Source organism: Mercenaria mercenaria, chromosome 7 (assembly GCF_021730395.1).
Source record: "Mercenaria mercenaria strain notata chromosome 7, MADL_Memer_1, whole genome shotgun sequence".
Taxonomy (NCBI): Eukaryota; Metazoa; Mollusca; class Bivalvia; order Venerida; family Veneridae; genus Mercenaria; species Mercenaria mercenaria.
Window position 1 is genome coordinate 36,567,430 of NC_069367.1, and position 27,229 is coordinate 36,594,658.

Below are 27,229 nucleotides of genomic sequence, written 5' to 3' on the forward strand. Positions count from 1 at the left end.
TGAATTCCAGCAAACAAATGAAAGTCGTTCTTATTTGACCTTCAAATGGCCTTTACTCAACCAAATAGCTGTTTTGGCCCAAACAAACAAAATATCATGCCCGCGGTATTAAGGTATCCGATCCGCAAATAGGTAACTTTCGATGCCTGGTGACCCCTTGTTTTTGTATCATTTGAAAGATTTGTATGTGCTGAACAAGAATAAGTAAATAAAATAACTTTAATTAATATGCATAAATCACTACAGACATTTTTTTGACTGCGTATATGATAAATCTTACACTGTAATAACTGGATTTCTATTGAAGTATCACTGAAGACTTTAAAGTAAAAAAAAATAAAAATTCTCTAACATATTTTTGTCGTGTAATTTATATTATATTTTTCAGTAGACAATACACTTTCCAATGATACAAAAATTATAACGAGCTTACCAGGCACCAATATATAATATATTTTAATAGCACTGTTATATAGAACTTGCCTATTTGTGGATCGGATACCTTAAATGATTTTACAGTAGGTACATCTAAGAATTGTCTTAGTTTTATTTGCAGCTGAGCAAAGGCAATCAAAACACGCCCCTTCTTTGAATATGTTTGCATTTTTTAACTACGCATATTATTTAAAGTAAAGCAAAAATCTGTCTTTCGAATAATGAAAATATAGCTGCTCATGATATTTCGGTATTATGGGTATTATGCCAACACTATGAATTAAAACAGCAGAGCCATGTCTCGGTTTTCGGAATTTCCTTTTAAGGAGGACCATGATGGTCCTGAATCGCTCACCTGTTCCCACATGACCCAGTTTTGAGTATGACGTCGTTTTTTCTATTATTTGACATACTGATCTAGTTTTTGAGCTCATGTGACCCAGTTTTGAACTTGACCTAGATAATTCTGACCAATTTTCATGAAGATCCATTGAAAAATATGACCTCTAGAGAGGTCACAAGGTTTTTCTATTATTTGACCTATTGACCTAGTTTTCGAAGATACGTGACCCTGTTTTGAACTTGACCTAGATATCATCAAGGTGAACATTCTCACTAATTTTCATAAAGATCTCATGAAAAATATGGCCTCTAGAGAGGTCACAAGGTTTTTCTGTTTTAATTCCTACTGGCCTAGTTTTTGACCGCACGTGACCCAGTTTCGAAACTGACCTAGATATCATCAAGATGAACATTCAGACCAATTTTCATGAAGATCCATTGAAAAATATGGCCTCTAGAGAGGTCAAAAGATTTTTCTAATTTTAGACCTACTGACCTAGCTTTTGACCGCAGTTGACCCAGTTTCGAACCTGACCTAGAAATCATCAAGATGAACATTCAGACAAATTTTCATACAGATCCCATGAAAAGTATGGCCTCCAGAGAGGTCACAAGGTTTTTTTTATTATTTGACCTACTGACCTAGTTTTAGACGGCACGTGACCCAGTTTCAAAATTTAACTAGATATCATCAAGGTGAACATTCTGACCAATTTTCATGAAGATCCATTCAAGGGCATAGCCTCTAGAGAGGTCACCAGGTTTTTCTATTTTAAGACCTACTGACCTAGTTTTTAATCGCAGTTGACCCAGTTTCAAACTTGACCTATATATCATCAAGATAAACATTCAGACCAACTTTCATACAGATCAAATGAAAAATATGGCCTCTAGAGAGGTCACAAGGTTTTTTCATTATTTGACCTACTGACCTACTTTTAGACGGCACGTGACCCAGTTTCGAACTTGATCTAGATATCATCAAGATGAACATTCTGACCAACTTTTATGAAGATCCATTCATAAGTATGGCCTCTAGAGAGGTCACAAGGTTTTTCTATTTTTAGACCTACTGACCTAGTTTTTGACCGCATGTGACCCAGTTTCGAACTTGACCTAGATATCATCAAGATGAACATTCAGACCAACTTTCATACAGATCCCATGAAAAATATGGCCTTTAGAGAGGTCACAAGGTTTTTCTATTATTTGACCTACTGACCTAGTTTTTGAAAGCACGTGACCCAGTTTCGAACTTGACCTAGATATCATCAAGGTGAACATTCTGACCAATTTTCATGAACATCTTGTGAAATATATGGCCTCTAGAGAGGTCATAAGGTTTTTCTATTTTTAGACCTACTGACCTAGTTTTTGACCGCACGTGACCCAGTTTCGAACTTGACCTAGATATCATCAAGGTGAACATTCTGACCAATTTTCATAAAGATCCCATGAAAAATGTGACCTCTAGAGTGGTCACAAGCAAAAGTTTACGGACTGACGGACGGACTGACGGACGGACGACGGACGCTGCGCGATCACAAAAGCTCACCTTGTCACTTTGTGACAGGTGAGCTAAAAACAAAGGTTGCCGAAAAACTTTAACCTTAAAAATAACCTAAGTATAACAGCTGGGTGACCTTGACCTTGGGTATAATGGGCTCAGCCCCTACACATACATTGTTTGTATACTGGACAATGTTTATGTAAAGTTACAGTAAGATATAAGCAATAGTAACAAAGATATGACAGAAAAACAAAGGTTGTTGAAAAACTTTAACCAAGAAGGGTCACGCTGACGCCGGGGCGAGTAGTATAGCCCCCCTATTCTACTAATAGTGGAGCTTAAAAAGGAGACCTCATTTGACCAGGTGGAAAAATACCAGAAGTTTACCTGATTTGTTCTTTGTTTCTGCATCTTAATGAAATGTTGCCTTGCCATCAATTCTTGTTGTGCCATCTGATAGAAGGAATCCTGTGCCTGCTGGAAGTCTATTATCAGGTCAAATATGGTCCGCAACTGTGTCAAGATACCCTGTCATACAACAAATACCATAATACATGATTATAAAGGCTGTTTCACAGAGTTTCTTTACATTGATATGTATCATCAGCAACAATAATCAATATACATGTATATATACAGCCGACCCTGTCTATAAAGTCCACCCTAGTGGTCTTGATCTGCAAATGGACTTTATTGGCAGGTTACAATACACTGCAAATTTTAAAAGGGAAATGAATCTAATGATCTTCAGAACGAACCAAGTGGTCTCTGTTTGGAGGTGGTCTTTAGAACAGGTTTGACTGTATATGAAATGAAGGTAAATACAATTTACCCAGTTACCATTCAGAAAATCATACTGAAAACTTGAAACAAGTTCAAGGTACATGTCATTGTATTATTGTAAAGTAGTTGTGCTGATAACTGTAAAGTTTCAGTGCAACACAACTGCTATTCGGGTTTTCCAAAAATATATTTTTAAATGGTACACTCAAGTTATACAAATATGTACTGAATCTGAAGATATGTTTTTTTTTTCTAACAGGTTCTTATTCAAAATATGTATGCTTAAATTATAGCATCTATATCCTTAAATAAAAGCCTTATCTCAGAAGAGAAATACAAACTGAAATAATCTCCCACCATTAAAGGACTTTATTCCCATTTTACAGGACAAACTTTCGAAATGAAACCATCATATCTCAAGTTATCAGTATAAAATGAAGTAATAAGAACATTTCAAATTAATTTCAAATTCAATTTCTATTCTATACAAATCATGCAAAATCAGTTAAAACTACGTTGTTCAAGATTCAAAATCTGTCTATGATTATAGGATGATAATGTTATACTTACTACTTTACTAACATAAACTAGATACTGGTAAATCTGGTTAACAGAAGCAAGTGTTAAAACAACATTAGGATACACTTATATCATCAGTCCTTCAGGATCAGTCCAAACTTCTTTGTCAAGGTAGCCAGAATGATTTAACTTTTACCCTGCTAAACTACTAAAATGGACCAGTCCATCATTCAGTTTGGACAGCACAACTTCTTATTCAAAGGATTAGGTGGACCAAACAGTAACACATTTATAAGTATCATTTGTTATATAATTTCTATGTTATCTTTTCTTTAACCTTTACCCTGCTAAATTTCTAAAATGGACTGGTCTATCATTCCATTTGGGCAGTACCATTTGTTATTTGAAAGGGTGTTCACAGAGAATTTACTGACTGAATAGTGAACAGTGCAGACCAAGATCAGACTGCGTGGATGAGCAGGCTGATTGTGGCCTGCCCTGGTCGCAGAGGCAGAATTCTTCGCCACCATGAGGCTAAAGGTTAACTTTACCAGTTCTTACAAAGTTTTTCTGGTTTTGAAGAAGGTCAATTCATAAAACTGTCCTGTTGTTTTAGTAAAGTTCAAGCATATTAAAAATAAGCACATATAAGTGAATATAAATAGTGAATAAAAATCTCAATAACACTAGAGTAGAGTTAAAAGTCAAATCCAACACATGTGAAATATTAATACACAGCTGAACCTGCCAGTGGCCGCCTGTTCTAAACAGCCACTTGTCTTAAGCAGCCAGTAATCAAACTTCCAAAATTGTTTTAAACAACAACAAGTGTGTTGCACTCTTGGCTGGCTGCTTAACACAGGTCTGACCATATTTTGGAACAATTATTTTTGTGCCTGTGGTAGCAAACATAAATAAGTGACTGGACGTGTAGTTCACCCTGGTGCAGAAAGTCTATCTGCTTTTACTGTTTCAAAACTGTTAGTCTATCTGCTTTTACTGTTTCAAAACTGTTAGTCTATCTGCTTTTACTGTTTCAAAACTGTTAGTCTATCTGCTTTTACTGTTTCAAAACTGTTTCATTATTAGTTACCAAACAAATACACATGCATACTGAATTATTGCACCAGGGTTACATATTTATTTTTTCGTTGTGTGGCTCATTCTTAAATACACTTACAGGGGTCATGCCCTAAAACATAATGTTTATTTTCTTTAAAATATAATTCATAATTGGTCTTTAAAAAGTACCTAATTTTGCAATAGGTAATTACATACATTATCTACGCTCAAAATGCTTCAATATCAGAGATGAGATTATAAACTGAGTATGCTAATGTGAACTGTTTAAATTTCCAATAGTGTAATACTGTATAAAACAAAAATTTCACTGGATCCATTAAACCGTACAGAGCAGCTAGAGTTAGTGAGCCATATATATATATATATGTGTATATAAATCATTCCAACTCATCAAACACACACAGAGTCCATCACCAAGTGATTATAAACCTGGTATGTTATATATTCTCCAGTCTCCGACTGTTACATACAAATATTCAGGAGTATAATACAATATACACGTTAGAGAGTAAAATAAATATGAGCTGCGCCATATGAAAACCAACATACTGCGTTTCCATCCGCGCAGTCTGATCAGGATCTATGCTGTTCGCTTTCAAAGTCTATTGCAGTTAGAGAAACTGTTAGCGAACAGCATTGATCCTGACCAGAATGGGCTAATGTGCAGGCAGGTCTGGATTCAAGCTGGTTGCAAATGCACTATGTTGGTTTCCTCATGGCGCAGCTCATATGATAACAAAAATCATATCTTTCCATTCAATATAAAATATTGCAATATGTAAGAAAAATCATTTTAAAATTGCACAGAAAGTAGTAAAACATCATTGCATGTATGAAATGGACTGTATGTAAAGAAATACATTCTGCAAAAATGATGGAAAACTCTTAACAGTTAAAACATTACATCTTCATTTCTTCTTAAGATAAATGAAGAATAAATGAAAATTGAAAACACTGAATTTTTCCACTCCTATACTTATAAAGACAGAAGCAGAACTTAAATGATGGAAAATTCTTTAATATAAGGAGCAGGCTTAAAAAGATAAAGCAAAATGTTAAAAGCTAAAGTACGATAACATTCAAAAATATAAATAAATGGATAACTGCTCCTATTCAAAACCAATAACAGAAATATAACTTGCATCACTGTCAAAAGTATGAACTTTTTATTCATATATCCGTAAGTGTTTTGTAACCATTTTTCATATCATATGATGAACCTGACCCTGTTTTTCAAAAGTTACGATAAACATACTCGTACCCTAGACTGCTCGTCTAACAGACATCTTGTTATGATTGTGTCAAGGAATGTCTCGTGGGCCGCTATAACACAGTCTAAATCTTCTGCTTCACGTACTTTACTCAACAACTCATGCCATGAACATTCAAGCACCTGTAAACAGACAAATAATTGGTATTCCAGTATATAGCTTGGGACAGGTATTGTACTGGAAAAATGGCTCTCCGTGGTCAAGGTCGCTGACTTCAAATCACTTGCCCCTCATCGATGTGGGTTCGAGCCTCACTTGGGGCGTTGAATTCTTCATGTGAGGAAGCCATCCAGCTGGCTTACGGAAGGTCGGTGGTTCTACCCAGGTGCCCGCTCATGATGAAATAATGCACGGAGGGGCATCTGGGATCTTCCTCCACCACCAAAGCTGGAAAGTCGCCATATGACCTAAAATGTGTCGGTGCTACGTTAAAGCCAACCCCACCCCCTCCCCAAACAAAATGTGACAGCTGCTCCACACTGACTGAGGCTGAAGGTTTGAACTCTCCTGCAAGGGTCATTAAACCATTAATACAGTTCTCTATTCTTCAACATAAACTTTGAAATGGAAGAAGTTTATCAAATTTCAATTCATTTACATAAGCAACGATTTGTACGGAAGCAAACTACCTTTATGATTTAAAACACTTTTTATTAACAACCCAAGGCTGATGTCAACACTTACATTTTCTTTCTAAGCATCTATGTAAACTGTGTGTTTTGTTGCAAATATCAATGCCTTTAAGACTGAAATATTCTTATTTTCTGTTCTAACAGTTCATATATTTCTTCTGATTACAACTGTTTAACACCATTAATCACAGTTAGTCGCTTTTGCTACCTGTTGTAGTCATGCCGAATGGAAATAGATGACATCCCCAATCTCATAAAGCCAATCAAGTACCTTACTGTTGTAAAAACCGTGTCAGTTACTTTTTATCGATCTTACCTCGAGCTGATGTTGTGTATATTTTGTGTGCAACGAAAACGCTGAAGGATGATCCGTATAGTTTTGCTGATCAGTTAACATCAAACATCAAAACTGATGTAAAACCATTACAAGTTATAGAATTTACCTAAAACTGATGTAATACAGTTCCTTTTTATATATAATTTACCTATAGCTAATGTAAAGCTATTACTATCTACAGATTATACCTCGAAGCTGATGTAATACTGTGTTTGCTGTATAAAGTGAACCATCTCACTTCCCAACATGTGGCACTGGTGTAATATCTTGGACAATTCTATAAAAGCAATGAACATAAGTAAAACAAGCAACATTTTTGAAGAAATATTATAGAATTATGTATAGTCAACTAAATTACTTTTGTGAAATACTTCAAATAACAGAACTGCCTGAAGCTAAATGCCTCCATATTCATGGAAACTGTAATTTAGAAAACACTTTCTCAAGTTAGTAACTGCAACAGAATATTTTTTAAGGGATTACTTCTATTTTAACAACCTCTTGAACACTCAAAATTATTAGTCATGCAACTGGAATTTGATAACAATAGAAGGGGTCTAGCCTCGTGAACAAACAGAAAACTGCACTTTAAATGGATTAAATTTCATTATTACGACTCAATGTTTAATGTTTTTTCACTTGAAAAGTAACATACCAGGTATAGTCTGCAGAAGTTTGGCATTGAATATTTGATTTTTCCATATCAGTGACAGTACATACTCCATACGCTTTGCTCTCCACAAAAAGTTGAAAACTCTCAGATACATAATCATACATTCAGGGGTGAACACCTGAAAGAGAACGTAATGCAAGATTGGGAAACTCTAATGAAAAAGAAAATGCTTTAATTGCACATTCACTCATTTCTCCACAGCTTTTTCACTCTTTACCTCTTAGGTACATATATTATTTTCATGAATTATTTTTACACAATCTATGATCTGTACAGAAGACGCTCATGAAAGAAGAAGTTTTCATGTTTCTGCAGAAATAGATTATTTGATAAAATAATCTCACGTCTTTCCAAACTGAATTTACTAAACTTGATGACTGCTCAGCAGAGACTTTACATTTTATTCAACTTGTTAAATGAATTCAGTAGAAAAGACACTCAAGCAAGAGCCTCTATTTCCTTCTTACATGGGCAGAATCCGTACATTCTTATTAAAAATTCATTAACAAAAATTTAAGCTGAGCAAATTTCAGAAACAAACTAACATACATAAGCAAAAAAAATCCATAAATGCTTCATAAATATTTCTTACTTTCCTATATATATTTCTTACAAAAAGTTGAGGCTCTTACACGCTTGCCAGAGCTAATAGTCAGTCAGTCAGTGCAGGATATAAGCTAGCACTTTTCATTATTTGACATGCAGATGCCTGGGTAGAAGCATAACTTCTGCTAAATTTAATTCCTACTTTTTTTCAAAACTTTACTTTAAAATGATACAAATGTATCTTACTGTTCTGATTGGTCCATCAACATGATAGTCCAAACTGAAGACGTCCCAACCTGTATCACCTGGTGACACCTGAAATAGAGAAAACGTTGTGACTTACGTTACTATTTTCTAACTCAAGGTCAACATAGAGTACTGATCAAAAAAACCATCCGATAAAGTCCAAATGCCACAGACCAGAGCACTCCGTTTCTTGGAAACCCAGTCATAGCAGTAAATGGGTAACCAAAATACCACCTCTTCTTTGAAAGGAATATTTCATTTCATCCAAAAAAAACTAGAGCTATCACTAAAGGTGATGAATGTACCCCCCGCATGCACTGACACAGTACATTGCAATTTGACGCACACAAGACTGCATAATTATGTGGACTGTATGTATACAGTATAGTAACAAAAAACAAAGTCCCATAACTATGCAGAATATTTACCTAAAAGAATGTAACATGCACCATGCACAACTAGGGTTGGTACCGATCACTTGTGTGAAGTTTCATTAAATTGTGTGTAAGGGTTTGGTAGATTAGGCAAGCACAAGATTGCATATGCAGACTGTATGTACATAGTATGTTAACAAGAAACAAAGTACCATAACTCTGCAATTTTTGTCGCTGAAAGAACCTAACATGACCCATGCACAACTACTGTTGTTACTGATCACTTGTGTGAAGTTTCATTAAATTGTGTCAAGGGGATGAGGAGAGATGGTGCGCACAAGATTGTGTCTATGTATATAGTATAGCAACAAAAAAACAAAGTCCCATAACTCTGCAAATTTTTTTTCTGAAAGAACCTAACAAGCCCCATGCACAACTACTGTTGTTACTGATCGCTTGTGTGAAGTTTCATCAAATTGTGTCAAGGGAATGAGGAGAGATGGTGCGCACAAGATTGTGTCTATGTATATAGTATAGTAACAAAAAAACAAAGTCCCATAACTCTGCAAATTTTTTTTTCTAAAAGAACCTAACATGCCCCATGCACAACTACTGTTGGTACTGATCACTTGTGTGAAGTTTCATTAAATTCTGTCAAGGGGATAAGGAGAGATGGTGCGCACAAGATTGCGTCAACGGCCAGACGGCCAGACAGACAGACAACCTGAAACCAGTATACCCCCCCTTACAACTTTGTTGTCGGGGGGTACAAAAATGCACATACCAGTATTCAACATTAAACAAGAGGTTAAGAGATGCACTCTTCCAAAAAGTGGAGATAACTATATCTAGCATACCATCTACACATGTAGACTTGACAGATATTTTCCAGTTCATCTCAAAATCGAACCAGGGCACAAGGAAATGTGGAGATATCTGTGTAGATCAGAAATTTCTTTAAGGGATTTATTTCCACAATTTTCGCAAACTGTCCATAGTTGCAGGAAAAAATAGTCATGAGAGTTACTGTCTCTATAAACATGTCTCGTATAAAGTTGACTGTATACAGTGAATTGCAAATTTATTCCAGTTTTAAAAATAGTGAATTTTCAACCACATGAAAATATCTAATTTGACTGTATTCTGACTTCAGCACTATTATACTCTAACATGTGCTAAGATCTGGTGCTTAAGGTGTCAACCACTCAGCGTTTAGGTTGTTTTGCAAACTGTGCCTCCTAATACAACATCAATACTGGTGTTTTTTTTCCCAGCAAGCGAACTACAGTGATTCAAATAAGCTTTAATTTTTTATTTTTGCAAAAAAAGCCCATTAAAGTCAAACTTTATTCCTTAAGATACATAAAAGCTTCACCTCTAGCAACCTGACATCTAATCGTTTTAGTATATCAGAGTCGTCGAACTGAGCGTTTGTTCCTCTTATAGCTGTTTCAAGTATACCCGTCAGATTGTGAAGGTACAGATTTGAGGCAGGCTTGGCAAGATCTTCTCTGAAATAAAAATACAAATACTACACAATGTTTAAATAGAATCTGCCTCTATGATTAAAAGGATCTTACTCTCTGTAAGCAGCACTGTCCAAATTTCACTACAAAGGTAAACAGTTCACTTAAGGAGAAGAGTAAGTGCAACCTTATGACACAAAATTTCCCAAACCAAGAAAAACAGAATAAGTTTTGAAGACCACAAAAAGTGTACTTACTCCAGCAGATCCATTAAATGACGTATGAAGTCACCTTGTCCTAGTAGCAGGTACCTTCTCATAGCCTGAAAATACATGTATGAACATAAATTGAACTGCCTAAACAATTGGTTTTGTCATCAACTGGACACTTATGAGCTATAGTTGTTTTTAAAAGATTTCTCAAAGTACTATCAACATCTTGAAATACATTTTCCAGTTGAGAAACATGATCAGTACAGTTACATTTTCTGCTACAGATTATCTCAAATTTTTAAACGTTCAAGTCAATTAGGATATGTCAATTATTAATTTATTTTGAAATCTGTAATGTACTCACATCACATTTGAAATCTGGTGTTTCCTGGTTACTGTATATGAAATCTGCTGCCAGTTACATCATGGAATTTTGCTTTTTGTGTTGAACATAAGTGATAACTTGAGATAATCTGTGACTTCCAAAATTTCAATATCATTTTCACATACCAAAGGTCTACAGTTGCTCACTGACAGCAAATCTAGTATTTTTTTCTGTAAATTTGCTTCAGAAAATAATCTCTATGGATGAGAAGGGTTCAATGTATAAACTTTAAGACATGAAATCTGCAACTTTCAGAAAACAAACTTCAAACCTTAAGATGGTCCATGAACTTGTATTTAGCATGTAGAACGTCTAGCAGATGTCTACTAGTCTCTTTGTACACTGTGTCTATCATATCCAGGAAGTTGTTACTCAGATCTTGTGTAAACATCCACTCAGCTGTTATAATATTTTACATAACTGAATAAGGGATATCATTCAAATTTGTGAAAAAAGTCCTTTGGAAGCATAGGAAGAAACAAAAAACTTAATAGCAGATTTGGTTTGGAGTCTGTTCATGAGAGGTAAAGAAATGTGCAACACTACTCACACCCTCTAGTACCGGTTTTAGAGGAATTCTTTCAAAATTTAATTGAATGTTCTCTATTACCTCAAAGCTCAAGACTTTTTTTCACAGAACTTGCTAATAAATGCCTCTATTTTTAATTTAAAATATAGATTTTTCCTTCCATCTGAACCTCTCTACAGCATCAACCTTGTAACACAAATGGACAAAATAGTCCACTAAACTTTCTAGAGTAGTGTTTTTACAAAAACAGGTTTTAGTGTTCTGAGAGGTTTTGCTCTAGAATGAGAATGATTGCAATGCATTTATGAAATTCATTTGTGTTGGTCTGATAAGAGTCAACCAACAATAAACTAACCCAGACACAAGTCATGTCAAGCAGCAATTTTTGGAACACAATTCTACACTGCCACAAATTACAGCGACTAAACTTGAAACGGTCGAACTATACAAATGGAGCTGTGTACATCAACATTAAAGTATACCAGCCTACCTTGACTCATATCAAGTGCCATAGCTGCCTCTCGACCTTTAGTGGGTGATCTATCTTGGCATACTTGTCGCAGATAATTGATTGATTTTCCAGTCAACAGTATCTGAAAATAATTACAGTGTTTATTTGATATTTGCTTGATTTACATAATGGCAGTTTGCATTAGCTAGCTTTTGATGCAATTTCTTTTTCGTTTACTGGAAATTACTTCCAGGGTAACTGCTTGTATGTCTACCCACCAAATAAACGAAAACAATAAATCAGAGATTTGAGACAAGACAGTGTCAAAGTTCTGATAAATATGTGGTTCTGATGTAAATATAGAACATAAAATAATTTTAAAAAGCACTTTGTAATTCCCTTAACTTCAATAATATTCCAATACAAAAACTACATTTTACGAAAAGCCTGTTCGATTATACTTCAATAACTGTGCACTGGTAAGGGAAACTCTCCAATGACACTGGTGTATAAAAAGCAAACTGTAAGAGTATAAAATCTAACAAAAGCATAAAACAGACTGTATTCTGACATACCCTCTTTGCCTGCTCTGTGGTAATGAATGTAGGAATCATGGATTTTCTTAAACTGTATTTATCATGCCATAATTTATCATTCTTCACAGTTGGGTCAGCAGCAACAAAAAACTGAAAAGAAAAAAAAAACACATACAAGTTACATGTAAGTAAAGTAACAGTGTTATGCTAACAAAAAATTATTTTTTTTGTCTGCATTGAATCATACTTATGTAACAGGAGCTGTCCTAAAACTAATAAACTTTTACTACTGTAACAATGAATGATTGTTACTTTAAAATTTGCAATGAATGCATGCAAATTGTTTTCTGCTTCAGATGTAGCACCTGATAAATTGACTTGTTAAAAAGACAGGCGTTACATATAGTCAAGAGTCATAGTCACGAGAAGTTGAGCCATCAACATACTTCTTAATTTGACCTTGGTAAGTCTCAAACATACAAAGGAGGGGCAGGTATGGGAAAGTACTGTCAAAACCCTTGCAAGGCTCAAACGTAATGCTGGAGCAGCTGGCATCACAACTACTAGAACATCATTCCAGCTTTTTCATTTACAATTACTTTAACTGCACTAAAATACTCTAAGTACTTGTGAACGTTTCTCGTCTACCCCTTATTACAATCTGCAACAAAGACAGTTTTAGCATACAACAGTTAAAGAGTTAATTCAATTCTAAATTTTGAGACATAATTGACCAAAAAGCAGAAACCATCATGTAAACTCCCCAAAAATGAAAGTATAGAGTAATATTGATGCCTGAAGAGTTCTGCTGCCTTTAAAGTCAATCAAGACAATAAAGGTTATATGGCGAATTTCTATCATTGATGTTAGAGGAAGACCCCAGATGCACCTATGGACCGACACCTACATTATTTCAGGCACAGGTCTGGGTTTAGATTTCTATAATGAATTTGTCCATCTTTCAATTTGGGCAGTACCAGTAACTGGTAAAAGGGGTGCTTACCAAAAGATATTGACTGAATGGCAAACTGTGCAGTCATGATCAGACTGCACAGATATGCAGGCTGAGTATGATCTACATTGATTGCAAAGGCAGATTCAATCATGTCCAGCATGTTAAGGGATAATTTCTAACCTTCCTAAGCCAGCCAGATGGCTCCCTCAGAGGGCTCCAGCCAAGCAGAGAAGTCTGGAACCATAACTGTTAGGTTGCAGAGGCTTAATTAATCATAATTGGACAGTACCAATTTTACACATACCTCATCATGTGTGTCCTCCAACTCTCCATCATATATCCATCTCAACAGTGTAGCATATATAGGCTGTGACACCTGTGCAAATGTAGGAAAATACATAAATACACACAATTACATAGTAACAAACAAGTGAACACATTTGCAGCTGCTTGAGGCACAAAGTAATTCAATTTTGTAAGTAAGATTTTATACCAAAAATAAATGTGGTATATTTATAGTAGACAACAAGGTCTATCAAACAGTGTGTTCAAATATTTTGATGCTGGATAGTAGATGATGAAAAGGAACACTTATTTTTAAGTAAGAAGTAAATCTATTAAGTAATTTCAAAGTTTAAAGAAGGAAAACAAAGACTATGTTATGAAACACTGGTGCTTGAACTAATGATGACTGTCATATATGGCAAGATCGAAAAATATGCTGTATCTTTGATTTGTCCTAGACAATGTTTTGTGAATATCCATCAAGCAATTCATAAAAAGTTGTTTGAAGAAAAGTTTCTGCACAAATGGACAATAAAAGACATTTAACATGTTGAGAGGAAGCACTTAATCTGAGCGAAAAATATAACTTGGATTAAGAAATATCTAGGTTACATACCATGGTAAGGATGTGTTTGATGAGAGATTTAACAAAAGGGTCGCCATGCTGCATGTAAGAATATATAGCTGATGCTAATGCACCTCCCTTCTTCCCTGTAATAAATAAAATTACTTTGTATGTAATGAGCATTTTAGCCATTTTGTATTTGGTAGGCTAGCCACATTTCTTACTAACTCATTTTTATCAACCAAGTGTTTGACAAAGGTGCCCCCAATTAATGTTACTGTATGGTTGACGATGCATGATAAAGTAAATTTTAATATTATCTTTACTGTTAAGAAATCAGGTGCAAAACTACACATGCTGAACAAAATTCCCATGAGGTTCCAGGACTCTTTCGTCAATCCCTTTTTTGAGATATATAAGACACAAACTTGTATGACTTTAGAAATATTTTTGACTGTCCATGACCATAGCTCTTTACTATCCGAGTGAAATTCCAAACAAAATCCACTTCACAATAATTTAATGACTCTTCGGTTACAAGATATATGCAACACAAACTTCTGTGCCTATGTTGCTATGCTGACTAAGTCGATAGCCATAAATATGTTCCTACCACGTGAAATCCCAAACTAAATTTCAAACGCTTCAATGTCTATAAGTTTCAAGACTCTAGGTTAAATATTTTTAGATATGTGCCACACAACTGTTAGATGGACAGACAAAGGCAAATCCAAGTGCTCCCTTCCATAAAATATATTACATATTGTAAGTATACATCAACTTTCCCACAAAAGTACAACCTTATAACAGAATACTTATATTTATAATTTGAAAGACCAGAATCTGATGACATCTTAAATCTACACAAGCTAATGATAAACAATTACCAAGAAATAAATATAAATGGCTTTGCTTTCTGATTTAAAAACATTTTTATTTACCATTCAGAGTCAAGCTTAGCCTAAAAAAGCAAGTAAGAAATGAGTAAATTTAATACAGAAAAGTTATCTTTAAGTGGAATTAATACCTTTACAAACATCGACCATAGCAGCGAGACTTTTAAGTCGTATTAAAGGATCAAATGTCCAAACAACAAGTCGTCTCAATGTGACTCCAGCGTTACTCATTCCTATACCTTGATCTAACTCTTCCTGCAACTATATAAATATACTTCTTTCACGCATTGATCATAGCAATGTTTTACTGTTTCTCCCAAAATTTCAATATGATACTTTGATTGAGAATTTGAATAAAAGTTTTATGTGACAATTTGACAGACAACACTGTGTCAAAGTCATGTTTAGAAGCTGCCCAGTACTTTTGGAAAAGAATTCAGTCCTGGTACAGAATCTAGGAACACTGGTTATATTAACTGAATTAACTGACAGCCATACATAACAGAAACACTGTTGAAAAACATTGTTTATACCAATCAAACAAATTATAATCTCCCTCATCAATTTTTTCCTGTAATCAACTCCCTATGTTTTAATAAAACCATGGAGATTTTCAAAAGGACTTTCTAACTTAAGACTTAAAAAGGGTTAGGATTGGGTCTTATAAGTATGCACAAACCTGAGATTCTAGCACAGCAACCAGTCTGTAATACTCTGTCAACTCCTGTTGCAATGCAGCACAAAAACTCTGAAATGAAAGAAAACAGAAATACAAATTCATAGAACTTTTCACAATAAATTGGCATGTAAAACATGTAACTTGCATTTTTAACTACTAAGCAGTTTTTCTTAGAACATTACTAATCACTAGTTCCTACTCATACACTTTAAAATGCAAGTTTTATTCATATGCTCTTAACCCTTAGCCTGCTAAATTTCTAAAATGGAATGGTCCATCATTCAATTTAGACAGTACCATTTATTATTTGAAGGAGTGTTTAATGAAAATTTACTGATTGCTGCAAGGATGTCAGGCTGATCTTGGTCTGCTCTGGTCGCAAAGGCAAAATCACTTGCTGAAAGGTTAATATACCGAGAAACAAAAGATGGATGCATTGTTGGGTTTAACGCCACACCAAACAACAGGTTATATGGCAATTTGTCAGCTGAAGAACCTAGATGCACCCTCTGTGCATTATTTCAGTCTAGGGCACCAACCTTCAGTTAGCCAGCTAAATTACTTCCACACATGAAAGCATGCTATAGCCAAAGCAAGGTTTTAAACCCACAGCAATAAGGGCCAAGAGATTCAAAGTCATCAACTTAATTTAAACCACTCACCCAAAGGCCCTTGAATATGTTTCAACTAACTGACATACCTGTCCAACAAGTCCAAATGTTTTATCAGCACTTCTTGTCTCAACATAATTTTTCACCTTATTAAACAACCAACCACACTCGGCCAATTTACTCACAAGCTGTCTTATTGCTTTTGGTATCCCAGCCTGCAATGTAATGTTCATTATGTCATTTTTCATTTCATTGCATTTCTACTGTTTTATTTACTTCTTGTCAACATTATCCAAACCTTTACTATAACATATATCTTGTACAGTAGACATTTTCTCTTAAAACAGTTTCAGTGATATAGTCAAAATTAGTCCAAAATGAACAAGATTGTTTTTCCATTTTCATTCATTTATACTTGCAGGTATGATCTTACTAAATTTACATCAATTGAGACAATATTCATGATTATAATTAGACCTTCAAAGTCGTGCACCTTGTCAATTAAAGCAGGATATTTGATCTTAAAATAGCTTCTTACACTGTGTTCCTGTGTGTCACTGACAACAGTAGACAGATGTTACAACTACACAATATTCAACCTCCCTCTTTCTACATTATTTCTACAGGTGGATATATATAGAAAGTTTATGTCTGAGTCACACTGACACAATCCGAGTCATACAGCAAGGCTATCATAAAAACAAAACAAAAAAAAAACAAACAAAAAAACATTTGATTGAAGTAACATGAACTACCCGTGAAAATCGCTGCGACACAACTTTTTTGCTGGCCGGTCAAATGAATATGCAAAAAAATCCCTATCTACAAAAAAAACTTTGGGTCGCATTACTGCAAACAAACAATTTTTAATCAAGGTCCAATATTACAGCTTTCAGTTTAGGCAGACCCTAGTGCCCCCCACACCCACAAAGGAATTATCAAGTATACTGAGCACCTGATGGAACCAATGCCCTTTTGCAGGTAAACTAGCTAGCTTTCAAACGTCATGTAAACAGTTCTGGAACCCATAGATGTGAAGGAGAAAATGATTCAGTGTTTTCTATAGGAAAGTCAAAATATATAGGTCTCTGACAGCATGAAAGTCTAATATCAAATCAGTCCTGAAGTTGTTGGTATTGAAATGAAAGAGTTTAAATTAAATACAGTTTAAATACATACAGAAGATATCAAGTATTGGTATCCTCTCTATACATGATGTAAAAATACTGCAATGAAATAAAACTTCAACATAAACTGCCACAAACCTGAGCATCCACTTTGTAAGCATCTTTCGAGACATCAAACTTGATCCACTTTCCTTCAATTCCTTGGAAAACATACACCAAATCTTTCACAAGCTCAGATTCAGGTATCTCAAAACTTGCTGAAAATTGCACAGGAAACACTTTTTATCCATATGTATATCATACCATAGACCTGTGCATTTTAATGAAGTTTTTGTGTTCAAAATCTTGCTAGCTGATGTTAACATCTTTAAACATATTTTGGCAAAAATCCTAAATTTGCAGACTTTCTCCAGAATATGTTATATGCAACTACCTCATTAAAAATAACTTTAATACTGTAAAAGCAGAAATTTTCACGAGGGTTTAATTTTCGCTTTATTTTCGAGGCTCTCTCGTGAAAATTAATCCTTAAGTAAATATTCACCATAAGTAAAATTCAAATATGATACCATTTTTACAATTTCACGTATATTATAAAACCTTGCGAATATACTCAAAATTTCAAATTTGGGAAATTTTGGCCCAATGAAAATAAGTGCTTTTACAGTACTGCTAGAAACTGCTGTTCATATACATGCAATTACTGTCCTTTATATCATAGAACTGCTACTTTTCTGCTCTACAGATAATATCAGATACGAAGTTATGCAAGTTTTAAATGTAAATTTTTTTTTCAGGTCAATAATACTGTTACATACTATTTTCTCCTTGTACTTTAATCACACCTGCTGAGTGTCCTCGACCACTTCTTGGTACTAGAGCAGTATCTGAAGCTACAACAAACATGAAGAAAGATAACTGATTGTTATAGCCTGTCATCTATGAGAGAACAAATCAAGAGTCAACATTCACAGGGACACTGTCAATTACAGTTATACTGCCAGAATTTTAAAATTTCCAACAGAAGCCTGTGATTTGGTATACAGTAAAATACCAAGGTCAAAAGAGGATGAGCAAAATGCTTTAGTTATTCATGAATTCAAGTAATCCAAATACAAGAATCGAATGATAACAGATACAGACAACAGGAATTAATCATCTGGGAGCTTAAGCCATTGATGCACAATGGAGCTGCATTTCAGTATAGGTATATGAAATTTTGTAGCATTAAAGCAAATATCCCACTTGTTGTCAAGATAGCACGAATGTACAGTCAAAACTGCCTATTATCATCTCTTTTGGTAAGAACAAGTTACTGTAGCAAACAAATATAGTATCAACATTATTCAGGTATTTTAAGGCTAATGCATACCTGGATCATTTCTGGATATTGCTCCCACCAATCTGGACATTGGTCCATGTCTGCGTGACCTATCTCCATCCACGGCTTCAAATGTTGTACTATAAAACAAAACAGTAATGTGCTGTTGAAATTGATGACATAAGTTATTTTCAAGTTGTTTTTCATGCAATACCGTAAAACCATTTACTTTTGCAGGTAAACTGTTTGTGGTTTTGTCCCAACAGCTATTTCATTGGATGTAAATTCATATTTCAGAAAAGCCAGAGAGGCATGATTAAAAGCGAAATGGAAAGTAATTCAGGATGGAAAGGCTGATCTAAACAGGCTTAGGCACTGGTATTTTTTCTTGTTAATACTGAGTCTGAATGTACCAAAGTTTGGGTGCTCAAGTCTTCTCATGAAAGTGCAATAATTGTATACCTGGGTAAGAAAGACTGTGGTACTGGGGTGGGATCATTACTTCTAGCTCCACTGTGTATACTGCTGATACCACTGCTAGCTGTGGTGTTGTTTGACATCTGTGAAATGCTTTTGCCATGATCTGATGGGGTACTGAGAGGGCGACGAGCAGCTGCATTGAATGGGGTGGAGGTAGCATAACTTGGTAAACCTCTACTGAATAAAGAACTACTAGCCTGCAAGACAGACAACAACATACTTACATTAATATTTTGAGGTTCTACAAAATTTAAACAACCGGACTTCAACTTGACATAACATATATTTATTCATATAACCGAAAACAATATCTTTTAGCAATAATTCTGTAAACTTTTAAGAGTAAAATGATAAACGTTTATTCTACTTTTGATAAAATACCAGCCATCAAGTGTCAAACTGCATTGTTAAAATTCTTAAATGTCCCCTTACCTTATCTTTTGAATATTTTGATTCACTTTCACTCAAGGACATAAGCAAGTATAATATTGCCCATCTGTTCTTGACCAGACCCTGAAAATAAACAAAATATTAGTATAGCATTGCTATAAAGGACAGCAAGCATCAAATTTTTTTTAGCAAAGTCATATGACCAACATTTTTTCAAGACGGTGAGTTTTCATTTTCTTATGTAGATGCCAATTAGCAGTTTAGAAATTAGTCAAAATGAAATTCAATTTATGCAAACATCATTCTAAACAAGAATTAACCATTAGTCTGCTAGTGGCAACTGATTCTGCCTTTGCGACCAGTGCAGACCAAGATCAGCCTGCATCATGGTCTGCACTTTTCGCTACTTAGTCAGTAAATTTTCAGTGAACACCCCTTTGAATAATAAGTGGTACTGCCTGAATTGCATGATGGTCAAGTTCACTTTAGAAATTTAGCAGGGGAAAGGTTAAAAAGAATGATATGTCATAGAATGGATACTTTAATTTTCAATACCATATTACACCCCAAAGGAAGGCAAATCAATTAAATGCATTACAATTACAGTGAAGTCTTATTTCATATTAAATCTCAGAAAGTGTAAAGTAGTAGTCTAGTGGTTAAAGTGTTAACCACTCAACCCAGGGGCTTGTGGGTTTGAGCCTCACTAGGGTCACAACCACACCTTCTCATACGACAACTGTCCTGGTTTTTCAAAAAAGCTGACCCGACAGCAGGTCAAATAATTCTGAAGCTTTCATAAAAATCAAATTAAAATAAATTAGTATAAACTAAATTAAAGTGTACAAACTTGAGACTGTAGTTTCCTGTGTAACTCAGCAAATGTAATGGCATCTTTCTCCCTTCCTCGCCTCACCACTGAAATTCATACCAAAATATATATCATATACTTATCCTAGATTGACGTCTTTGCAGCTTGCAGCAAACAACTTTCAGTACTCAATAAAATTTGTTTTGGTTTTTATCATTAAACCTCCCGAACAAGAAATTCAACTCAATGTTAGACCAACCTTAAAAATATTTTTGTTTTCCCTCCCTCATTATTTTTAAAGACTGGGAAGGTAGGTAAGGAATTTTTTTTTTATTTGATACCTTTTTGGATAATACATTTCCAATTAAAATAAATTATAATGTGTATGTCCCTCAAGACTCAGTCTATCTCTTCTGCATATTTATAATAACACCATTTTTTCTAACATAGCTCTGTAAAACAGTGATAATATTCTTTAAGACATCCTTAAATATAATACAAGGATTTTTTTACCATTTAGAAACTGGGGCCCAGGGCCCATTCAGTTGGGAAAAATGGCGCATAAAACCTGAAAACTGGGAAATACAAAAAATAAGTTTTACCATCATACGACCTTTATTTCAGCATTGTTATTGTTTGATGTCATATTACAAGTCTTTTGTTCTATATTTTTTGTCTTTTGAAAGTGTCTACTAAATTTTCTGGTATTTCTTCAGTGAGAAACTCGCAGACACTCAACGGTCAGTAAAATTTTGGGAAATTTAAACCTAAGAATTGGGAAAATAAGCAAATTTTTGCAATTGGAATGGGGCCCATATTTAGCCCCAAAATCAGCCTTAAAAAATCCCCATAATAGTGCCTTTGTATTTGTGATACAATATTTTGGATAGGGGCAATTTTTGCGGGTAGACGGAAAGCTGGGAAACAAAGAAAACTTTATTTTAGGCCTAAAAACAGGTGAACTGATTTCAACAGTGTTATGCGTGTCAACCAAGACCTTCCTTAGATAACTTGACAACCTTGGTTTCATGTACTTTTATCAACAAAACTAAATGCCTTAACACCTATCAGTTGAAGTATCTCACGGTCAGTGATTCTATATCAGAAATGTTTCTGCTAACTTCACCTACAACTTTCCTATATGAATCAAAGGTGGTGGACGAATGATTTCAGAAACAATTTCCCTGAAATTGCCACAACAGACCCCCTAAAGCTATCTGTGAAGCTATCTGGACTAAAAAGTGGACTTACGTCTTCGCCTTATTCTTTCTGAAACTTGAAACTCATCACTTTCAGCTGGTGTACTGTAGTTGCTGCAATGTTAAGATCACAACTATACAATTAAAACTGTTACAAACTCTTTAAAAATATAATTACTACCTCTCTAATGATTGTATCAGTTTTATGAAGTGTGATGAAAACTTATAGTATTGTAGATTGGGTAGTATTTGAGAAGGTTATCTTTTTGCCAATGTTCACGAATAATGCCACTCGTGAATTCAAATTATTTGCATATATTAATCTGCATCACGTCCCAAAATATAAGCACTCATTTTTCGCAAATCCTTTACATCACGAACCACGCTGCTATAATTATGAAATCACTAAATAAAGCCTACGCAAAAATCTGCAGTATGGCAGCTTCCTCTTTTAACATTTTTTGCAATCCATTTAATATAAACTTCAGTAAAAAAAAAAAGAACAAATTTATGACGAACAGGTAAGACTAAATTCTAACAATCCCCATCTTATGGTAACAAAGTGCAGGAAATTCCTTGGTAAACAAAAAAAGATTTATACAAACCTTCCCAGGACTGTATAGGCTCGCTGTAGATATGGTTGTACATCATCTGAAAAGACAAAAAGATGAACTCCAATATTTGTCATGAATTTCAGGCCTTTATTTTTGTTGACATTAATCAGTCAGGGGTGCAACTGTTTTAAGTTATGTAACCTATTTCAGTTACTTTTTCAAGCATTTTATAACGTGTATTAGTTATAAAATATAGTTAACTCAGATAAGTTATTAAAAAAAAATCTTTCTGCTGTTCTCACAAAGTGACCTTTAAAGTGAAATTAGTAGCAAACTGTGGTTAATCAAATTCTCTTTTAGTCTAAGCATGACCTGATAAGCATAATGGGATAATAAGAGTTTTATAGCTTTAAAACGTTTGTGTAAAACTTTATCAGCCTTGCGTAAAATTTTTTACTGCATAGCTGGAAAGATAAAAGGTCAAGGATTCAGGAAATAATTGCATTAGTCTCATTCAAAATGAGGAATTGGCACAGGAGGGCTTTATAATATGTTATGATAACTAAAACAAGTTATGAAAGTTTAAGCAATAACTCAAATGGGTTATAAACTGCGATAACTTGAAACAGTTACACCCCTGACTTGTTAATTACTGGATTAACACAGCTGATCAACAGTACTTAAATTTTGTTTCAGTTAGGCCTAAAAAAAAAATGTTGTGGTTCTGGTAACATTGCCAAAATTGCTAGGTAGGGTAGGTCGATTTATTTATTTTTTTTTTATTTTATTTTTTTTTAGGTAAAGTGATTCATTTTTGAAAACCATTATATCTTGTAGTTCTTACTCAGTTTCAACTTAAAACCTAAGGTTTACAATGTATATTTGCTTTAAATGTTGTTCTGTGGCTGTCTTCTTCATTAATCATTAGTTTAAATGAAACACAGACACTCCTGTGCGATAGTGTTGCATATTATAAAAAATACACTTAGCTTTGACAAATATAATAACTTCATGTATAAACATCGGACATTGAATAAAATCAATTGCAAACAATGCTATCCATCAAAAAATGTTTACCCCACCCACTTGAAAGAAACCTACGTTTGTAGGCATGCCGGACCGAACATTAAATATGAAATAAACAGGAATCTTGCTTCCTTTTATCAGTATGCAGCTATTGTTATATTTTTTCTTGTATCCAGTCTGTTCTACATTGCTTTGGATTCAAAAATCCCGAAAAAAATAATTATTTTGAAAAGTGTCCCAAAAATATGGACACAATATTCATTATTCAACCCACCTGTGTTTAAAGCGAAAAACAAAACATTAACAATTATCGGTAATTATTCTGTTGATAAACTAAGTAACTGGCCTTGTTTTCATCATCAATTAAAACCCCCTCAAACAGCTAAAAGAAGTGTGTCAGTATCATTGCATCTGAAGTGGAGATCAAAGCAGTATAGTTGCCCAAGATTGTCAAGGCATTACGTCATGTTTTCGCGTCATGTGACATATCACTGCCTCGGTTCTTTAAATTGCTGAGAAGAAATCAATAAAAAAGTTTCTTCTTTATTTTTTTTGGTTATTTTTTTTATTTTTTTTTTTTTAAAGCGAATGTGCAATATCCCATATTAACTGACAGGTAAATGTGTCAAACGATAATAGTAGATATCCTACCTCTGTGACCTATTTGCCCTCAAGGAATTTACATTATTGTGAGAAGAATATCTTACATAGTGTCGTGTCAAAAAATAAATGTACAAAGATTTATTTAAACTTATTAAAAATCACAACGACATCATACTGCTTTATTTTAAAACCACATTTCTATTTACGTCCACAAGGTCACGTAACCTATTCTGCCGCACTTACGGAAATCTGCTAGCCAAAGATCGTTTTACTCCATGTATTTAAATTGCTGCCGCTGTTTCATTATTTAAGATTTTTTAATTCTGTTTTTTGTACTTTCTGGTCAAAAGTCTGAATTGTATGACCATAGTACGTATCATTTATTTACTTTTAGAAATAAAGAAATAATTAAGATTGCGCTGTTCGAAATTTTACAAATAATTATATGAAAATTTGATCGTTTTTATAGAATTTTGTCTACATTTCTGTCTTATTAAAATCATCATAGAATTCAAACTGTATTACTTCTCAGACGGTGATGAAAATTTGAAGCGATTATATTAAAGAATGAATGCACTACATGCGTTTTCCGTGTAAGTGTCGATATTTAAAACAAAAGTAACGGCGATGTAAATTAGATATTGCGATAGGTCGCACGTGCTCATGGAATGGAAAATTATCAGCATGACGTATTGATATCTTTACGATTCGCAGGTAAATTCCACTCAATCCAGGTAATTTTTCTGGATGTAATTTCTGAATTTGGTAAGTTACGACGTAAAAACCACTCGCCCGATCGGCCGAGTATGGCGGTTCAGCGTTCCGCGTCAAAATCTTCTGGTCTTGTCCGTCGGACCAACGAATTTCGCGATGTCTGGCGTTGAAGAAAAACTGCAGGGTCGGAACCTTTTGCTAGGTAGGGTCGGGTGACCCGAACCGCAACATTTTTTTTAGGCCTTAAATAAAAGGCCTAAAAAGGGTTTAAGGTATTTCAAATGCTTAGATTGAAGCAGAAAACACCATTATCCACAAATGTTAAATCATACTAAATGCTTTGTAAATGAATGGTCTGTTCTTGTGTAATAATAAGCAAATTCATTTAATAATTATTACGTATTTTTTATCAAAATAGCATCGTTTTTTTAAATAAAACTTTGACACGGCCGGTGAAACTTGACTGTGTGGCCAACCAGCATTGAAAGTGGCCGACATGGGCCAACAATACTTGACAACATATAATTACATTGACTGGTTATCAATTTGTACAATGTTTTACCACAATCAACCCCTGAAAAGGTGCAGGACAGTTTGATCTATATTTAGACTCACCAGAATACAAAATGGAAACTAGAATGTGTCCTATATGGTACTGCATTGCTTAAACGGCCGAATCCAAACCCGCTCTAGGGTTATTTTAGAGTTCGAGCCATTTCTGAATTTTCTTGAGCCAAAATTAGCATTTTGAGCATTTGGCTCAAAATGCCCTTTCCAGCGCTACCCTGAATGTGGATTGTCTAGATCTTTCGTAATAGGACTCGTTTAATGCCCTGCCATGACGAAAAAATAAAATTGAAAATTATAAATTTTGTGTGACGGATACGATGCATGCCAGTAGTACATACTTTCTGACAATCCTGTAATTTTACAGCAAAGCTTTCGGAGGAGTAGCTGTGCTGTTCCTGAATCGCCACTTCCGCGGCTGGATGGTCTAGAACTCATTTAAACTCTTTGTTTTGGATTTGACTATATTTTTGACATTTTTGTTTGCCGCGCAGAGCTGTGTGCGCACGTTTATGTAGAGCTATGCAGTTTTCGGAATATAGCCATGTATTCGAATTTGAATTAACATGCGACATGCGTATTATTATGCGTATTATACAAAACAATGACTGCAAACCTCCATTAAAGGTAAGATAAGATAAGATAAGATAAGATTTATTTTGAGTCGGCAAGACATTTACAAATAACATAAGCTCTGAAGAGCCTTTTTAACCGACTATATAACAAGTGTATGTTAACAAAAGTAAATAAGCTACAAGTAAGAAGGATAATTTACAACATAAAATCTATGAGAAACATGCTAATCCTACCAAATTTGGTTTAAAACTGCTTAAAAAGATGAAATTAGTTACAAGTTGACCAAAAATATGGGGCAAAGGTGCCATAGTTAAGAAATATCTTAAAAAATCAGAATATCACTCAAATCAGATTTGAAAGTGACCTGATTAGCATCTTTTTCATAGGGTAAATCAATAATCATTAAAATGAACATGATTGAATAACATAGGAATATAGATTTGTATTATGGTTAAAAATTAACTTTGTTTAATTAAGAATTTGCATACAGACATGACATATAAGCTCTATCATTAGATTTTCCAATAGACAGGCAGGGTTGCAAGCAACAAGGTACTTCACATTAAAGTTAATAGGTACACAGACATGTTATTTTGGTTCTATCAAAGGGATGTAATTACAATAAACACAAAATGAATACAACAAGAACTAAAGCAGAAATACAACATTTGAGAAACAAACACGAGTAGGTCTCAATTACATACAAAACAAACATTTAGCTACAGCAAATTCAGGAAGACAAAAATCACACTATAAACATCTACAGTAGACACAATAGTAGTAAGCAGACTACAAAGGCAAAATGAAACTCGGTGTTTGAAAAAAATATATATAAAGCGGCAAAACTAAAAATAAAAGGAACAAAAGCAATCTTAAGCTTGAGAATACATTTAGCCAAGCATGCACTTAACTTCATGCTGCGTCTGTGTTATGAAACCCCCCTAGAGCAGGAGGTACATTTACATACTGTGCCATTCCATGACTGAATAAGGGTTTTAAACTGGCTAAAATTAGCACATGATCTAAAATCATCTGGGAGAGAGTTCCACAACACAGGAGCAGCATATCTGTAGGAGTGCTTACCATAAGTTGTAGAGTTAACTCTAGGTACCTGTAAAATATTAGAATATCTAAAGTTAATGGAAGAATTTCTTTTTACAACTAAATCAGAGAGAACCACAGGGGCAAGACCATTTAGGATTTTGAATGTTTCAATAGCCATTGTACGCATTCTTCTTATATGTAAGGAAGGCATTTTAACTTTATGTAATAGGTCAGAGTAGGAAGGTGAATTATTAAAAACAATATATCTTGAAATTGATTCTTATTGAATCTGCTTCCCTTTAAACATAACATCAGAAGAAACAACACTCATTTTAATTCTTCATAGTTTGTTGTCTTCTTTGTTTTTAACGTATATTTAAGCTTCAGACAAAGTAGCCTCAGTACCATTGTGTTTAGTTTCATTATGGAATATCCATTCTCTGTGCTATTGAGTGCCTTGAAAGCATACATTGTTCCAATTGTCAGAATTTGCTCG

The 27,229-nt window shown here is 34.4% G+C and overlaps 1 protein-coding gene across 1 annotated transcript; it reads right to left on the reverse strand.

The window, feature by feature from the left end:
• Positions 1-298: 298 nt before the first annotated feature.
• On the reverse strand, positions 299-25,632 carry LOC123554398 (gamma-tubulin complex component 3-like). The gene is made up of 26 exons (XM_053547109.1): positions 25,455-25,632; positions 22,255-22,300; positions 21,702-21,763; positions 20,490-20,557; positions 19,682-19,762; positions 19,232-19,446; positions 18,821-18,909; positions 18,267-18,341; positions 17,587-17,705; positions 16,411-16,536; positions 15,711-15,779; positions 15,163-15,292; positions 14,187-14,281; positions 13,590-13,661; positions 12,370-12,480; positions 11,834-11,936; positions 11,086-11,213; positions 10,475-10,539; positions 10,127-10,262; positions 8,378-8,446; positions 7,568-7,703; positions 7,101-7,189; positions 5,934-6,065; positions 5,102-5,131; positions 2,675-2,815; positions 299-319 (listed from the first exon to the last, which is right to left on the reverse strand). Exons 1-26 carry the CDS (start codon positions 25,549-25,551, stop codon positions 299-301), a joined length of 2,505 nt encoding a protein of 834 aa, XP_053403084.1. The 5' UTR covers positions 25,552-25,632.
• Between the last annotated feature and the right edge of the window lie 1,597 nt (positions 25,633-27,229).

Bases quoted from the DNA above. Each gene is read 5' to 3' on its own strand.
- LOC123554398 (XM_053547109.1), bottom strand. From the start codon at position 25,551: ATGAGTTCTAGACCATCCAGCCGCGGAAGTGGCGATTCAGGAACAGCA. The intron at 21,764-22,254 runs GTTTGTATAAAT...TTAACATTGCAG, and splicing joins GCCTATACAGTCCTGGGAAG to CAACTACAGTACACCAGCTG. The intron at 16,537-17,586 runs GTTTGTGGCAGT...ATTACATTGCAG, and splicing joins CTTACAAAGTGGATGCTCAG to GCTGGGATACCAAAAGCAAT.